This window comes from Rhynchophorus ferrugineus, unplaced genomic scaffold, assembly GCF_030347505.1.
Source record: "Rhynchophorus ferrugineus isolate W39M unplaced genomic scaffold, kcgeb_rfMv2 rfM2, whole genome shotgun sequence".
Classification (NCBI taxonomy): domain Eukaryota; kingdom Metazoa; phylum Arthropoda; class Insecta; order Coleoptera; family Curculionidae; genus Rhynchophorus; species Rhynchophorus ferrugineus.
In genome coordinates, this window is record NW_027472581.1 from 70,458,699 (window position 1) to 70,478,804 (window position 20,106).

The 20,106-nt window shown below is 31.7% G+C and overlaps 1 protein-coding gene across 3 annotated transcripts in view; it reads right to left on the reverse strand.

Annotated features, from left to right (window-relative positions):
• The window catches only part of LOC143190327 (ras-related and estrogen-regulated growth inhibitor), a 319,043-nt gene extending 300,851 nt beyond the window's left edge, over positions 1 to 18,192 (reverse strand). Inside the window, exon 1 of one of the 3 annotated variants that reach the window (XM_076394553.1) lies at positions 17,742 to 18,192. In XM_076394553.1, the coding sequence (XP_076250668.1) occupies positions 17,742 to 17,802 (61 nt within the window). In that variant the 5' untranslated portion in view covers positions 17,803 to 18,192. Of the gene's footprint in view, positions 1 to 13,145; positions 13,284 to 17,741 lie in introns of those variants that run through there. The other 2 variants (XM_076394555.1, XM_076394554.1) reach the window with 2 other exon arrangements.
• Between the last annotated feature and the right edge of the window lie 1,914 nt (positions 18,193 to 20,106).

Sequence of the window (20,106 nt, forward strand, 5' to 3'; positions counted from 1 at the left end):
CCAGTTTGAAGGTAATGTTCCCTGTCAACGAACTCGATATTTAACGAAATTAATCGTTTAAAAATCACATCGCGGATTATTCGGTCCGAGTTTATCGCCTTAATCTGTATAAAGGCGCTTCCTTGAATACAATGATACTGCACTTTGGTTTATGTTATTTTTTTATGCGAATTAAACAGTCCTGCAAATAAAACTGATGTCATCAACCCGAGGACAAGATACATATTGTGTCATTGAATAAGTTTCGTTTATGTTTGAAGGCTTACACGTACGGTATTAATGAAAATAATTGTTAGAAATAAATAATATTGTAAATTGATGTTATCAACTCAAGCTCGAGAACGCTTACTCATTGTTGAGCATCTAAAAAAATATATTTACCCACGCTCTTTTTAATCGATTAGTAATAAACGAGTGAACATCTTTAACAAATTCATTCATAGCTATAGTACATTTCACTACGTTTAATCCTAACAATGGATCTAAAAAAATATTTTTGTGTTTATTGAACTTTGTAAAATGTGTATGCCATTAAGATTAGATAGTTATTAAACAAAGTCAACAAACTCAAATACACTTCTCTGAAAAAATACAGATCCAAGGCATTAATATTAATAAATTAAGATGTTTAATGTATTTCCTGTCGCAATTTGTAAATTCGTTTTTGAATCGGAAAATATTTTCCTACTCATAATTTTTTAGTTACAAAGAGACACAATACTGTCTGATAAGTTCTAACGTGTAATCGAGCTAGCCTGCCAAAGTCGTCCGGTTGTCAAACGTATGCAAAATGCTTCAAAATATTAGTTATAATTACTACAGGTTATAAACCGACAAACGTTATTTTAGTTACAATAACATTTGATTAGGTTTAATTAATCATAATATTTATTAATAATTAATTGCAGATAAATTGTTAATCATACAGGGAATAAGAATGGTTTTATTTCTGGAGCAGAATTAGTGTTTTCCTCCAAATCCAAGGGCGACTACCATGAAGAAATGAACCATAACATGTTTTTCTCAACTGAAGAACCTGGAGGAACCATCAACTATTTCAAATTGCTACTCGGTAAATATAAATGAAATGTTTCATTGCGTTTTTTTGCAATTTATTCTTTTTAGAAATAAGCCCTGTGGCGACCGCCACGACCCTTTAGGCCACCACCAATTCACCATCAACAACTACAAAGGTTGGCAACGCCGGTGGATTGGTACCATGCAAGTTCCAGGGTATAAAAGAGCATCACCTCGACGTCTCGCTCTCTTTTCTTATCACCGTCCCCCTGTAACAGTACCACTTCCACAGCGCTACCGTACTTCCTTCACCTTAACCTAATATCCTGTCAATTCTCCCATCGACCACATGCATCAATCGTAAGTTAGAATAAACAACTTTGATTCAACCAGTGTTTTTAGTTCCCGTGCAAATTCCTTCCAAAAATAGTAGTGAGTGTTCTGACAAATAATCGTAGCGGCAGCCACACATTTCGACCGACCGACCGACCCGACGAACATTCCTACAGCCCGAAAAAAGATACACAGTAGATCAGATGGCTGAAAAATATGGTCACATAGTATTGCGACTTCCTCCCTATCACTGTTTATTCAATCCAATCGAGTTGATATGGGAGATAGTAAAGAATTATAACATAGACGTGCTGGTCGAGAAGCATATTCCATCAAGAACTGTTTGGATATGTCGAAGGAAGCATTGTCGACCATAACACCTTCGTTTGTATGAAGTCGATAAGACATATAGATGAAAATATTGATAAATGGTGGAATCTTAAACATGTTTTAGACAGATTGGAAATTAACAACTTAGTGATTGGCTTGAACAGTGGCTCGGAAAGTGACCGTGACTAAAGGAAACTTTCAGGATATGTGATAATGATTGAATGCTGAAAATTTCTAAGACGAAGTGATGAGAGTGGAAACAATTAAAGGTATACACATAATTAATAGAGTATAACTGTAGAAAATTGTAGGGTGTGAAAGTTTTGTGTACATAGATATGAGTGGAATGGTTCAGAATTAAACATGAGCATTGAGTTAGAATATATAACGCTTTACATTCATTAATCAAGCTCTAAGGTGCACGGACACATTTATATTGTAGTTCAATTTTTTTGAAGAACAACAAGGTTTCGTAAAAACAAAAAATATAATAGTGGCTTTCCAAGCTCCTAAAAAACCTAACTGCAATTTCCACGATGCTTAGAAATATAATTTGGATATTTACGTATATAAACCTTTAATACATCAACAAACATATAATTATTTTATATTACAGAAAGAAGTCATGACTTGTTGAATGACGGTACAAAATGATACTATCGAGGCAACCTTATTCTAATACAAATTAAACGTCTATGCACTAGATATGTCACATCATTAAGTGAAACATAAACACACAAGTCTTCATAACCAGGGTCGCATTGGTCGGATAATATAACATCTGTCTACTAACGAAACGACCAAAGGGATGTACATAGCCGTTGTCCCGCCTGGGCAACTTGTACATGGTTTTGACAACTCCACATTTTAAATATTGAGAGCTGAGAAACTGAAGTACTACAATAATCTTTAATAATAGCCGTTCACCCGTAAATTTCTGTCCAAATTCCAGTAGACTATGTCAGTTTACATGAACATCTCTGGTGACTTTATAGGCTGAATTGCGATGCTGGAGCTAGAAATTCAGGGATTAGAGGGTAAAACTTTTATTTTACTTTAAAAGCTATTTTATTTTATGGAAAGAAGTGACGACTTGTTGAACGGAAATACAAAACTATCTATCGAGTCAACCTTATTCTAATACAAATCAAACCCCTATGCTTGGCCTCTCAGTCACCACACCATTAAAGTAACATAAGCACACAATTTCTGTAACCAATGCTAGTAACAAACGCCCGTCGTATAACATATATACACCTGCTACAGGTATCAACATACTTTACGCATGAACGTTAAAAAACAAATACTGAGAATAGTTATAAAGGTAACAGAGAACAAAGGAAAGAAAATAGATTGTAACCTAAATTTGACGAAGTTGTATAGAATGAAAGAAGTCGAATAAGGAAACACCTCATGAATAAAATCATTGGCATTCACAGCAACATACGCACCATACTCTTAAGAAGTGATTTAAACCTAACGCCATCGAAAACATACAGAGAAATAGTACCAATATTCTAGTATTACCTCTAATCTAAAATTACTGTACAATTATACAAGAAGTGTGAGCTATACATCGATTACGTTTACTGAAAACATATAATCGCTGGTTGCATAACGACGCGAAGAAATAGAATCGGTGTCGGAAATTTTAAACGTGTTTAGTCTAAAAGCTTAATTAATGAGACCGGTAGAATTGCAAATATGTCACAATAGTAGTTTAGGATTTACGATTAAAACAATGTAGACATTACAAGTTTTGTGTGTTCCGAAACTGGCCGCGATAAATTGCCGCTGTGATACGTTACCAAGTTGGTAATTCAACACCACCAAAACGTGCCATTACCAAGGTCGTCACGCCAAACATCTAGAACTGTTGTTAATTTATTCCGTATCACTTTAGCGTTTGTTATTGGCTTTACTAAGACGTATAACCTACGAAAATACGACCGAGTTTCCTATTAAAATTAGACTAACGAATCTATTAAATTTTGACCAAAACGAAATAGCTTCAAAAATTCTTTGACAAATACATATTTAAAATTATAACTACTCATTTACTTTAAAATTTAAATTACATCGGATACTGAAATATCCGATATTTAATATCTTTCATAACAAGGGATTTTAGACTATTTGATACCTAGCGCTTTGGTTTCTCAAGATAATTAAAAATAATTGCATAAACAGACAACTGCATCAACATTTTTATAGATATAATAAGTTTATGAATTGCAGTAGTAGTATTGTAAATTTAAATGTAAAAACAACTGCCATTTTATCCAAAACCTGTCAAATATTTTCCTGGGATTATTATAATTTCCAAATACCAAAAGATTACTCTAAATATAACAATATTTAAAATGAAAGACCCATACCAAAACAATAGCGTTGACAGGAAAACTCCCTAAACTGATATTCAAATAGAAACCCACATCACGTTAGACAAAAAGCAGAGCAGATCAGAGTCAAAATCAAACAACTGTATTGGTTAGTCGGAAGATAATCCCAACTTAGCCTAAAATCAAAGAGATTTTATTTATCAGTCAGTTATGAAGCCTATTTGGACCTATTGCAATAAAACATCAAACTAACTTTTAATCTAGCGATACCTAAACAAAATTATTCGATTAATTAGCAATGCTTATTGCTACGTAACCAACGAAAAACTACACATTGATTCTGAAATCAAATGGATTTACGAAGATATCCATGATTTCGCCTTAAAACATGAAATAAGGTTACTAAATAACGGCAACATAGAAGCAGTACAGCTATGGACAACACACAGGAAATCAGAAGATTGAAGCGAACGAAACCACAAGAGCTTATAGTGTATTAATGTTTAACTTTAGCTTTTATATAGCTGATCAATTAGTTTAATTTAATTTTAAAATGGTAAATATATGCTTCTTGTATATTGATGGTAAAACTGACCAACAATAATAACTTAATTTTATAAATTAAAATTGTACTGAGCTTATCTAATGTCAGATATAATTAGTTAAGAAATAAACAGAAACCCAACAAAGCTATTCTACAACATGACAACACTGAAAAGCAAGTTCACAACAAAGTTCGAAGTTAAGTTAATCTCATTATTCACATTCATCAAGCATGGCCCTTTTGCATTAATATTTGTTCCGACACTACTTCACAAATGAGTAGATTTTAGATATAAATTTCAGTTCAGTGTCAGTTTTTTGGCACATGATACTTTAATTTCTGTTCTTTTTCCCATACTTTAGTAAAAATCCGGAAAACTTTGTCAAAATAGGATTCAATGTTTTGTTTAAAAAACATATTGTACAAAAACAATTTGAAAATGTTGAAAATAACTAAAGATACAGAGAATCAAACAAATATGGGATTTCCACGGTGATATTAAAGATATAAAGGTATAATTACAGTAATTTAGATTTAATTATTAGCGAATGCGACAGCCATTACTCTGTTTCCTGAAACCTTAACTTTTCAGTCAGATTTGTATTCCAAATTATATTTTATAATCACGTCGGATATCAACTATGTTTTACCTACACCGACCGCTTAAAGTGGACCCCGAACCATGGTCCTTAGCATTAAGTCTGCGGAGTGTCCAATTCGAGAGACCATCCCAGAAGACATCGGGTCTTACCTAACTTGTGTGTTACTATTATGATTGAAATAATTGTTATTTTACAAATTTTACAACCACGACAAAAATTGGCGACCATAAATTAAAAACAGCTAAATAATTAGAGATCAAACCCGCAAATATCGCAGCAATAATAGTCTAACCACCGCATCACCAAGTCAACATCTGTAGAAATTTACAAAAAAGACAAATTATCAATCAAAATTAAATATAACGGTAAATAATAAACCACTTTAATTATACATGCATGTAAATACGCGATACGATTCGGATGATATATGAATAAATATGAGATATAACTAGAAAAAAAATCCACACAATATTAAGTCTATATTTAAATACATACGAAATTAATGTGTGTAGTTTTAAATGACACAGTATCATGAGAACCCACGCTATAAACAAAACAATTACCGATTTGTTTTCGTGAAGGTGTGGTTCTCGAATGTGGAACATCCTCAACATGAAATATTTCACGATTTACTTCCTACTGCTCCAATTCCCGATGAGCTCGTTGAAATTCGTTTTAAACACTTTGCAACAATATATCGTCAGAAAAGCAATAAAATTAAAAAGATGATTTACTTTCACTGTGACAGGAACCCCGCTTGTTCCGTAACGTCAACTGAATATTCCATTGTGCAATGATCGATAATGATTTCCACCAATCATTGATATTAATTTAATTGTTCTCCGTCCCATGATTATTTTAATTAGAATTAGCCATTAAAAATATGAATATTGTAATTAGCATTCTGGAAAAATTAATATTTTTAACAAAAATATCATGATTTCTATTTGAAGGCCGCATATCTTATTAGAATACTAGTTCGTACATCAACTCATTCTCACATGTATAAGTTGATGACAGAAAGTATTCGGTTATATTTATTTATTAACTTTCGGTCGCCAACTTACTAAAATAAAACGAATACGATATATTGTTTCGTCATAAAAATCTATTGCTTTTTAAGACAATGACTGCAGCTATGTAGAAAGCATTTATTTCATCATTTCTTCCGTTTTAGAAAATGTTTCGGTGTCTCTATATATCAAAACCAGCATAGTCGGAATGAATTATCCCAGGGTGGTTATAAGACGGTTTCCTATTGAATTTATTCAATAAATCGGAATCAATTTACTTAAAAAAAGGAAGGAAAGCCAATATTGGACAGTCAATTGTTCGACCAAGTTATTCAACGCACCACTTAACCTAATCTACTAGAATGTATTCTAGAAATAGTGACTTTAAAAGAATTCGAAAAAATCAACAAGAAAAGTTTCTCGTTCAAGTTATATTAGCTGACTGGATTGGTAGCACCATTTGTATCAGGGTTGATCTAACAAGCTGCTCCTTATTTCTCTAAATAAGAATTGTTAACTAAAGAATGAGTGTGTTTCTATCTGCATGTGTGTCAAACTTATGGTATATATTTACCCAAAACAAATCCCAACAACAAACAACATAGAATAAATAAATCCCAACAAATTCAGAATCAAATAAGAAAAATTAGAAGTCAGAACTATATCATGATTTCTATTTGAAGGCCGCATATCTTATGAGAATACTAGTTCGTACATCAACTCATTCTCACATGTATAAGTTGATGACAGGAAGTATTCGGTTATATCTACTTATTAACTTTCGGTTGCCAACTTACTAAAATAAAACGAATACGATATATTGTTTCGGTCATAAAAATCTATTGCTTTTTAAGACAATGACTGCAGCTATATAGAAAGCATTTATTTCATCATTTCTTCCCTTTTAGAAAATGTTTCGGTGTCTCTACATATCAAAACCAGCATAGTCGGAATGAATTATCGCAGGGTGGTTATAAGACAGCTTCCTATTGAATTTATTCAATAAATCGGAATCAATTTACTTAAAAAAGGAAGGAAAGCTAATATTGGACAGTCAGTTGTTCGACCAAGTTATTCAACGCACCACTTAACCTAATCTACTAGAATGTATTCTAGAAATAGTGACTTTAAAAGAATTCGAAAAAATCGACAAAGTTTCTCGTTCAAGAGGTGATACCATAATGAGATCTCGTTTACATTAGCTGACTGGATTGGTAGAACCATTTGTATCAGGGTTGATCTAACAAGCTGCTCGTTATTTCTCTAAATAAGAATTGTTAACTAAAGAATGAGTGTGTTTCTATCTGAATGTGTGTCAAACTTATGGTATATATTTACCCAAAACAAATCCCAACAACAAACAACATAGAATAAATAAATCCCAACAAATTCAGAATCAAATAAGAAAAATTAGAAGTCAGAACTATTACGACCAATCATCAGCAGAAGTCCGCAAGGAAAATACTCTCCCTTCTAGTCTCTCTATTTACTGACAATGTTAATGATGAATTGAAGCTTCACTACAGCAAAACTGTTCCAGGTTTACTATAGCATTGGACGAAACAATGAAGAAACTGAAACGAAAGACCTACACTGTGGCAGTAATAAGTAAAAAGAAAATGGATATCAATAACTGTGAACATCTTCAAAAATCTTCTAAAAATAATATGTTAAATATTTTTGTTTTTTAAATTATGAAAATATTGGAATCAAAGACATATTTACTAAGTTACAAAAAATCAATACAAATTCTCAAAATAACGTGTACAGCAATCGACACTGTAAACAGATTTCAAATAGGCACTAACACTGCATAATAAATCCATAATAAAATAAAATGACAGTTCTAATTGATAACAAAATCGTTAGTGATAGCATGAGTGGCAAGTCGGTTGGTTCATTTATGATTTAAATGGTAGTTTCATCAAAATATACGTTTCAAAATAAGTGAAAAACTTAGTCCCAAAACAATTTTATCATTAAACTTGTCATTATTCAATGGTTACCTTTCAGCCTACTGAACCAAATTTACAATTAAATTCCTACTATAAAATCGTTTACGATAAAAGTTCCGTAATATAGTCCTGCATACTTTCATTTAAATTGGCCTCCTCGTGATTCTCATATTCAATAAAATCGTTATAAAATTTAAATTCATACGGTGCCGAACAGTTTTCAATACGGTAAATTATAATATTACGATTATTATTATATCAAATGTTCATGAACATATGCTTATAATTGAGTGATAATCACGATTTGTAGCATATTACAGCAATTACGGTTCACCTTAGCAGTATTTTGTAAGCTACTCTACGATGATACAGCAGAAAAGTCTTCTAAAATACAATAACATACAATATATACAATAGAATACAATAGCTATTCTAGTACACAGAGGTGATAATATTAATCAAATGAGTGACAATCATAACCATAGTGTAAAATATAATTATTTCGAGGATTTCACGATTTTTCGAGTAAAATAACTAATTTATTTTATTGTTTGCTTCATTAAACTAAAATAAACGTCCACTATCCATTAGAAATTATCAGTTATGTGAATATAATTGTTGCTGTTATTCCTGAATAAAGTCTGACCCCAAATAAATTCACTCGGCAACACTATTACCTTCTCGCTATTCAAAGGACGTTGATGCAGAGTGTTCCTCTGTTAAACAGATAAACTTATTGATATTTTCTAATATCGCCAATGTAAGACTAGATAAAAATTGTAATTATACTTCAACAATTGGTGAAATTTATCTGAAAACCTTAATTAACCTGATTATAATCGCGTGGAAGTAGTTATTGAACCATTTTAAATTGATGAAAATGAAAACATCCGTCTGGTATATGATAAGTTTAATGCTAATGCTGTGAACATCACAGTAAAACCGTTCTCACTCTCTCCATATTGAGTATCCTTTGGAGTACAAACTGTTCATGAGCGGGCGGGCTTCTTCTTTGATAATGAAGAGGCAATCAACCTAAAGTTTTCTTATCCAATTTAAAATGATTTGGTTTCTCAGTACTTCTCCATTTATATATATATATATATATATATATATATATATATATATATATATATATATATATATATATATTATAAATATTATAAATATTTACGTTATACATATATATATATATATATATATATATATATATATATATATATATATATATATATATAATTTCTCTTTATTTTAAAAACCACTCAATAGCAAGAGCAAAGTTGTCACTAGTCCAACTATTTATAGGGACTAAACGCTTTTTAAATACTCCACAAATCAGCAACACAAACATCGCTATATCAACCGGTAAGTGCCTGTATATAATATATAAATATTCATAACGCACCCTATAAAACTTTCTTAAAGACGAACCTTTGTTTAATGCAAAAAAGTGCTGTTGAAATTTATGGGTTACTACCGAAAATGTACACTGAACAAAAGACAACAGATGACCAATGGTACACCTTTCCCCCAATAAAGATTAAACTGCTTGGACATTTCCATCAACTTTTGTGAGCAAATATTGTAGGAGCATTTAAAATTGAAAAGTTTGAATGAATATAAAGTACAAAGGACATCGTAGTCAAGCAGAAAGTAGCCCCAAACTGGCCGTTGAATGCTGCCAGAAAGAGGTTACTACCTAGGGAAAACATCCCAGCTAAGGACAAAAAATATTTTTGAAAAATAATTAAACATTCAAATTTTAATGAAATTATTTAAAAGCATAGCGTTGAATTTTCAAAATAAAATTCCAGAGTTAATTGACAGAGTTTCTATGCTCTCTCCGAGAGCCTGTCCGGCTATGATAATAGATATGACAAAATGCTACAATTCACGCTTGTGTAGTAACAGTGAATATAACAAAACCCAAAAAAAATTGATTTTTTGATAAACAAATTAATAAATTTAATTTAAAAACTCAATGACTAACGTCTTCATGGTATTTCCACAAAAAAACTATTATACGTGTAACGAATACAACAACTAATGAAGATATTCGGAACATTGATCAATACCTAATCAATGTTTCAGATTTTTTATACATTTCAACTATGTCAATAGATTTAGAAATCAAATCATATATTTATATTGTGTACCAATATTTCTAAATTTAAAGGTGAGATCTTCATTTTAAGCTATTATATTAACGAATAATACAATTCGTTATCGTATATCTTAGCAATAACGATCAATACATTCGATCGTACATACATTATTGAATAAATTATTTCACTACCTCCATAAACTATTATTAGTATTTAAAAAAAAATTAAGTGAAAATGCAAAATTAATATACGACAAATACCAACGTCCATCGTCATCATGAAACGCGAATTAAAATATTTTAAATTGAACCAATTAATCCCGAAGAACTAGATCGATCTGTCGTGCTGTCGTCCAAACAAAACATTCATTAAACGAAAGATAAATGTAAAAAAATGCAGCCCACATATTAAAAATCGATAAATTATAAATGTACTGTTGGCGAACAGAGAAATTTATTTTTAGCCAATGCGATTCGCGGTCAGGGTCAAACTCAATTGACGGCTTTCAATACGTAATTTAGCATTCGTTTTTTTTTCGTTCCTTGTGACTCCGGGTCTCTTCGGATTCCTCGTTCCGCGGGCCCTAATTTCCGAATTTAATTTCGATGTTGACAAAACAATCGCCGTTCAATGCAAAGCCGATTTCGTCGAGTGATACTCGAATCGTTTTTGAGTCAATAACGGAGTCCTCACGACGAATTGAACGTGTGTATCACTCCGTCAGATTGCATTGTCTTACGGATGTCGAGTTCGGGGAAGTGGTAAATATACTTAAGAATTATTATCTTAAAATGTTATTATGTACGTGAAAGGTTTTCACAAGGAAAAATGACGAAGCCATAAACGACCAATACAGAACGCATAACGCAGAAAAATGTATGTATAAGCGGTGCTAATGTCATAATTTATATTATAGTTGTATGTTACTATTATTATAATTAACTATTCTTCTTATTACATATCTGATTAGAAGTCCATAGAGTTAACGATTCCACCTTTCCAAATAAATGCTTTGGTTTTAACTAAAGTTAGCTATTGGTGTAAATGTTAGGCTTTTCTATTATATAATAAATTGTTCAATAAATTTTGGATTCGATAGGACATAGGACCATTAATCTCTTCATTTTAGATTTCATTCAAGCATTTAGTTAAGGTTGGTTAATGTTTATGTTATACTTTGGATTAAAATCTAGTTAGAGGTTTAACAACGGAACAAATATACATGAAGAAACATTTTTAAAGATTTTTTTAAAAGGAAATCCTTTCCTCACTATGGATACGACTTGATTGCCACCTTTTCATTCTTCATGAAAATACAATCCTAAGAAATTGTGATTGTGTAAACCCCTTACTTCAACAGGTTAATAATCCATAATTAATAATGTAGCGACCTTGAGGCATGTCGAATTTTACTTAGTGGAATAACGGTCTACAAAATACCCAGAAATATAATCCCAGATGTTGAACACGGGCGAGATGCCAGCAGCGCCAACTAGAACCCGATAACGAATAGCTGGCAACCCCGAGACGTTTATCTGGGATGTGATTGAAGGGTATTTGGATTCATTCAATAACCGACTATCGTTTGGTTTACACCTGCCACCATCGACTGCCCAAGTCTCGTAACCAGGTAACACCTCTGGCATCCGTTTTATCATTTGTATTTTTACATTTTTATATTACTTCAATAAATAACGGTCACATAATGTAAACAGCAGTGTTTCATTTCGTTTTACCTCCATTCACCGAGCCATCTAATTTACCCTAAAATAATAAAACAATTAATAGCACCAAGTATTTGACTTATAAAATGTGGCGATACTAGAGTTACTACTATAAATTACAACGGAAATTAAAGAACACATTAACACCAAGAAGCCCTCTGGATTTTACTTGATTTTAAGAAAACTTTCACATTTAATTAATGTTTACTTTTAGTTAAAATCATATGTATATACAACCGGAAAGTCACCAAATAAAATCTCATCCTGCAGGCCATCTCTCTTTCACGTTAAATTGCGAAATTATTTTAAAAAATTAAGGAATTTGCCAAGAGTAGGCAATCCAGCTTTTCCATGGTCAAATGCGGATTTAACAAAGCGACTTAAGAGGCCCAAAACTATTTAGCCAGTATGGTGTTAGTGCATACGTTAATATTAGTATAAACAATTATTGGAACTTAAACATTCTGGCGCAAAAATATTTAATTTGCTTTACTTGTGGTAACCATTTAGAAATACCCTGTTGAAATTAATGAGATTTAATTTTAATTTTAGTTACATCACAAAGATATTATTATTTAAGAAGAAAAAGGTTTTTAAATCGCTGAATAAGATATTTTGAATTATCTACAAACTGAGAAAACCAACAAACTCTGATTAATATTGGAACCTTTTTGACCAGATAAATATAAAAATTATATTATAAAACGCATAACGTACAAAAATAAAAATGTTTTTGTTATTTAAATAACTATAATTATAATATCTACAAAAATAAAAAATTAATTACAAGTTATTGTAACTTCCATTCAATGTATCAGATTTAGCTCCATTTGATCTCTAGCCATTCTCACAACTCAAAAAATTAATCTGAGAAAAACGATTTGTATCAAAAGAAGAAATGTGAATTGCTAAAAAACATAGTATAAGATTCGTAGGTTGACAATAAGAAATTAATATAGAACTATAAAAAATATGTATACACTATTTCGAAAATCTAAGAGATGAAAAAAGAAAATTGACGTTAGAATTCAAAAAAATATTAATTATATCCCAAATGATAGACACGCAAATACTGTAACATAGGACATCTATCAGCAATATAAAATATGGCGTATTTTATTGCAATTTAATATAAAAATAAATGAATCAGTAACCAACATAAGCCCTTAAAAGTACTTACCCATAACAATTGGCACACTATATTCAAATTCACTAACTTAATGCATGTTAATTATTAAATTGAAACGATGGATTACAAAATTATTGCACTTAGTGCACTAAGAATTTCAAAGTGTATCAAAAGAACTTCAATGTATCAAAATATTTTAAAATAACTAAACTATTTATTTGCGGGATATCGTATTTCCACCTTGGCTAAAAAACTGGTTTTAAGTTGTTTGTTGACTATATTGTTTTTTGCGTTGAGATCTGATACCTCTAAAAATAAATATTTTAAAAACACATTTAAAAAAGTAATAAATTTAATAAAAATTTACAAAGCCGGCGAAAAAGACGACAGGACGGTCCTCCTACTGTTGCGATAGTCGCGGGTTCGATTCCTGCTGGGGCATGGTCGTAAATTTATGTTTGTGATTATTTAACATTTAACATTCTCCTAAGGCAAGAGTATAAAATCCGAAAAGAAAAATGATCCCAGTCACGTCAGTAGCCAGGCTGGGTAAGACCGGATGTCTTCGGGGAAGATTTTTAATTATAATATATATATATATATATATATATATATATATATATATATATATATATATATATATATATATATATATATAAATAAAAAAAATTACATAATAATCCTCGGTGAAAATGCTGAATCTCGGCAACACCCACAAGAATCATGTTTTATTCGCATTATCGCAAATGTATATCAAACATAATCGGATTAGAATAGTGAAATCGATAGTGAAATAGTTTGATTTAAATTAATTTCAATACGGGCCGATTAACGTCAATTTTTCGTCGGTTGGTGCGCTTGAGTAAATGAGTACTTTCTTCACCAATTTGCCTCTCATTACCGACGCGCAAGAACAATTTCTTCCACCAAATTTTTTTATCTTACCATTGACAGTATTCTAACGTGTTCCTTTCTATTTCATTCAAAAATTGTCATAATCCTTACCGTGTTAATTAACTGGCCACTAATTAATAGATTAAACAGGCATTTAAACTTTCCGTTTTTACTAAAAAAACAATTCTAGACATAAAAATTAGTAGTATTTCGTTTATTTTAATTTTAAAAACTAATTAGATTACATTTAAGATCAAATAATTCATATCTCTATTTTTTTAAATTCGTTATCATAAGTTCATTGAACTATCTTTAAATATAGATAATAAAATAAGAAATAAATATAGAAAGGAAGACAACGATTTTTTCATTTTTTTAATTCTGCGTAATCTAATTTTAAAAAACGGATTCAATGCAAATCTGTTTCAAGACAATAGTGGACAATAGTAGTAGTGTGATTATACATAAAACCTAAAAACATAAAAGTATCCATTTACTGATCCCGACATACTAACACCTGAACAACTTACAAAGAAAAATGTGGCATCTGCCGCCGAAGTAATAAACCGAATAGGCTAAGCTGCATTAGCTTCTGGTTCTCTAAGATAGTATGTGTAGAAGAGAAATGTCACAATCAATACTAAAATGCACCTCTCTAAATCTTGACATGGGCTCAAATGCGATACTGAAGGAAAATTTTACATAATTCTCTCCGAGATCCTATTAGAAATGAAGTCATTCATTTGAGATGCGACAATCAGAGCATAGTTACGGAACAAATTCAGAGACGCAGATCTTGGAGCAGATGGTTTAGATAGTCTGCCGAATGAAAGACGAATGAATTCCAATGACTTGGGCATAGCGACTAGCTCCGAAAAAAACATGGACTAAGATCATCGAAAACTATCTAAGAAATAGGAAATTAACACTGTCCGAGGCCAGGACAGCTACGACCGATGGCCTAGTGTGATAAAAACCTACGTTACCAACGACAGTGTAAACACTCCCCGGCCGCACCGGCTATCGATTGATGATGACATCCGAAACTTAAGGGTGGGTATGCAGTCATGCAGCATGCCACGATGACGACACTCCCTTCTACTACATCTGCTACTCAATTGGCAAAATCCTGGTTTTGTTATAATCTCTCGGAATCGCTTTAACGTTGGATAAAAAAAATCTTATCTTAAAAAATACCTTTCAAATAATTTCAAATAAAATTAATAATAATAAACATATCATAATTCGTAAAATTCAAATACAAGTTCAAGTAATTCCAAATCAAATACAGCCGGCTTGGTTTGCACAGTGGTAAAGGCGACAGGATAGTTTGTGTTTGTTTAATATTTTTGATTGTCCTAGGTAAGAGCGCAAAATTCGACAAGAAAAATTATCCCAGTCACGCCAGTAACCAGGCTGGCTAAGACCGGATGTCCTCTGGGATGATTTCTGTTGGTTGGTTGTTGAAAATTGTTGAAATTTACTGTAAATTGTCGTGTGTCTCCCTAAGATGTTATAAATTATAATGACTCCATGCTTGTAATTATTTCATTACATATGAAGAAAGTTACTAGATACATAACATACTTTCTGATAACATATCTTTCTGAGATTATTGCAGCTCTAGATTAATACTAGTAGAGTTTATGAAATTACTTGCCATAATTACAGATTATAGACAATACTGTGATATAAGTACATACTTCTTCACTTTTTGAAATACTTTTATTTATAATTGTGTTGGAATAATTAATCTGTTTATTAGTACATATAGTTAAGTTTTATCAAAATATGGTTTTATGATTTTTTGTGACTTAAATATAGTCCTCAAAACGACAGTGCAGGTGTAAATCAAAAAATCGTTAACAGCTACTGTAATACGTAAATAGTACTGCCAACAATGGTAATAACACGCTATCCCCTCAACAAGATCCTCTCTTTGCTTCGCTCCAAGACCTTTGTCCCGTAGGTCAATTTTTATTAATCAATATTCTAAAGTGCCTAAACAATCTCCAGGATACGCTTGGAGCAAAGTATTAAGAGTGTTACCACAGAGGAAAAGAATACACATATGAGCCAAATAAATCAAGAATTTAATCTTCTGATGATGTTGCGCAGGTATCTCAGCTAGCCACCACCACAGCGGATATGATAGAACTATAATTAACAGTGTCCGTAAGTCGATCTATAACAAGCATGATAATGGTAGAAATTTATTAGAGGAAACACCCTGACCTTAACCATAACAAACAGAGCAACAAACAAACATCAATTAGTCCCAGCTTAGTCCTCCTTATAGCGAGTTACAAAGTCCTCTGGTTAAATGAGAGATGTTAATAATAATATAATATAATATAATATAATAATATAATATAATATAATATAATATAATATAATATAATATAATATAATATAATATAATAATAATATAACAATAATAATAATGATAATATAAAAAATGAATACAGATGCTTAGTATATGTGTTATAAAAGGTCTATATTATTAATAATTAGTATAACTCGTGTTGCATATGCATCCATATAATATTACTTATGAAGAATCTTGAAATAGAACAGAAAGGAACACAATCAAACCGTTCGCCAGCTTTCAGTACCTTTATCGAAACAGTTTACCTCAGTAGTGTTATTTATGGGCTACAAATCATGTACATTATATAATTAAACTAATAACATTGTAAACATATTATCAATTCTGTTCCTTTTCGTATCATAGCCATCAACGGCCCTGCTACTAATTGATATTTAGAGTTAATTGTACCTTTTGGTCGATAGATTAATATATATCCTGTTATGCTAGAACGATCTAAGCAACTAGCTGTATATTTTCCAATGCGATGAAAGGAATATTGAAGAAAAATTATTAAAGATGATGTATAACATTCATATATGATTATCAATATTACTTAAATTGGCGCACTGTTAAATCAATGCGAATAGATGTAAAATTATTGTACTACAATAAATTATTACAAGTATCAATTATAAAATAAATAATTATTATAATTATTACACTTAATTATAATTCCACAAAAATTAAAATTATAGAAATCAATAAATGAAAACAGTATGAATTAGTTAAACAATAAATAAATTCAACTACCTTTAAAATAATATAAAATTAATAAAACATTAATTTGATACGAGCTTTATTAAATCAATAAATTTACTGAGATTATAAATCTAAACAAAAACACTGCCTTCGAACTCAATCATTCGAACGAAAAAAAATCATGTATTTACTAGAATAGTACGTTTAAAATTATTTCGCCAAGAATAAATGGAAGTCTCATTCTGTAATCAGCGTGTATATAAATAAATACAGTTTTATCTACCTACCTTCTCAGCATACTAAGAACATAGAGGAAATATATAGGCATTTCAGATTGTAATGAGACTCTTTGAAGAAAAAAATTGGCGTCACTCAAAGCGATATAATTAATTCGGTTATAACAAAACTCACCATGTTTATAAATTATTATATTTTAAAATCAAATATATACAACAAAATAACATTTTTGGCAATGTTTTTATTTTAAATTTATGAACAAATAATTAGGGCAATTAAATATTTGTATTAATATAAAAACAAATGGACTATACTCTATATATTAATTTAATCTGTGTTTTATATACAAACACATTCCACATTAAAGGAGATGGATATGATTAATAAGATATGGTCTAAGACAATTTGTATCGGTTGCTAAAACATGAGTAAATAAGGAAACTCACCTGATTTTCCCACTTTACCACTACCTAACACGACAACTTTAATTCGGTTGACATTCGTCATGTTTATAATCAGTTGTTGCCTCGATAACTTTGCTCCCGTTTTAAATTAAACCAAAGCAGAGCACATTGCCGACAAACGAGAACCCACTGGACGCGAACCTCACCAAATCGAACCCATTCCGAATCCGGCGCGTTTGTTTTAACGTTTCGCAGCGATCCGGTGTCGGATCAGAGATTCCTGTTGTTTCTCGTTCGGCCCTAATCAGGAAAACAACTGCGACGAGAGATTCGCGTGTCCGCGAGACCTGACAGGACCTATTTGCCGTGTCCAGCGCGCTGCCAAAGACCGTCAATGTTGACGACTTGTAAGCGAGTACTGGCGTGGTACCGCTTTTGCTGGTACGGCTCGCGATCGGCGTCCTCTCTCTCCGGCGACGATCGATTTGATTTTACAATATGAGCGAAGTGGACTCTCTCGGTTGGGCCCGCAGTGCCACTTACTCTGCCGACCAGGAGGAAGTCCATCGAATCCGCTTTTTTAGGGTTGGAAAGCCGGCGCCAACGACGAATTATTGTCGCGCATTATGCAGCGTTATTGGGTCACTTTGCTAGAGAAAATGGTGCCCAGGAAATGTATTATTTAAATATTATAATGTAAAACTTCGTATTATTTTACACCGATTCCAAAACTTAAAATTAATAATAATGTTAAATACATAACTTAATTTTTACACATTTTTGCATTTTTGAGCAAACTTATTTTATACCAAAAAAGGCAACAACCAACTTAATAATGGAAATACTATCCATTATTTGCTATAATTTCACATTGTCCAACATATCAAAATATTCTACTAATCTGGGACCAAAACAACACACCGAACTATTAAAATCGTACATTATAACCAGAATGTTTAGAGTCAAACAAGAGGATGCTTATTCTATAATGAAAGAAGCTAAAGCAGGTGTACCACAAGGAAGTGTACTGGGACCAATGCTTTATCTACTCTACCCTGGTGATATACCATACCAAATGGAGAATATTACGATGGCTACATTTGCTGATGATACTGCGATTATAGCTTTCGGAGATAATAGTGAGGAAACCTCACGAAAATTACAACAGGCAAGTGATAATATAAATAATTGGACACATGCTTGGAAAATAAGAATGAATGAAAGTATATCTGTACATGTGCAGTTCACCTATAAACAGACCGTACAAGCACCAATAACATTAAATAATACTATCTGTATAATACTATGTATAATACAAATACTGAAACCTATATGGACATACGGAGCTCATTTATGGAGATGCAAAGAGTAACATAAATAAAATACAAATTTTTCAGAACAAAGTCCTGAGAGGTATTGTGGGCGCACCCAAATACTATAAGACTGATTACCAACATCGAGACCTTCAGATACCCACAGTCGGTCAAGAAATCAAGAGAATTGCAAGGGGGCATGAGGAAAGACTCCATTCTCATGAGAATATTGAAATATTGCAGCTTTTAGATACCACCACAACAGGACACGAACAGCAGTGACATTTATAAACATTATTTCACCGGAGACTGAGATAGGGCCGATGGGTCCTCCCAGTTATATACCTAGATTTAAGTTATCATAAAGACAAATTGTAGGTTAGACGGAAACGACTAGTAACAATGTAATAATTGAATAATAATTTTTAAAAAATCTGGAACTATATTTATTAGATTGGTCGAAAAAATGGTAGTTGGATGTAACGTAATGTAAATGGTTTTTTCTGATCAACAATGACTAATCGCAATAAATGGGGATGCCCTGCATGTCTCACCAGATACACAGAAGAATTTTGATAGGATGTTCTCTTTTGGCATCGATTTGTCTACCTGGAATCTACCTGCAATTTTTTGCATTCCAATGAAATTCGTAAACAACATTGATAGAATCTAGGTTGTACTCATCATGCATTTGCTTTGATTCGCCATGTTTGCAGCCACAGTTGTATTTTAATGAATTGTGGTTCATGCTTTTATTGGATCTTCGTGTCATGCTAACAATATCCTGTCGTCTACAAATGTTGCAACAACAACAGTAGTAATTTTTCTGGAAGATAGATCAACTGTGTATAGGAGATACAATATCAGACCCAGTACAATACCTTATGGAGCTCCTGAATAAAATGGATGTAATTTGCAGTGTGTTCATCGTATTCTTTTATGTTAAAATGTCTATTTGTGAGAATGGCGGCAATCAAAATTTTTCCGAATAGGTGGAAAAATCACATGGCACTAAATTAGGTCAGTAGCTCATGATTAAAATACAATTACAATGTTTAATTATAAACCGTTACCTATCAAAGAATTCGGAATAT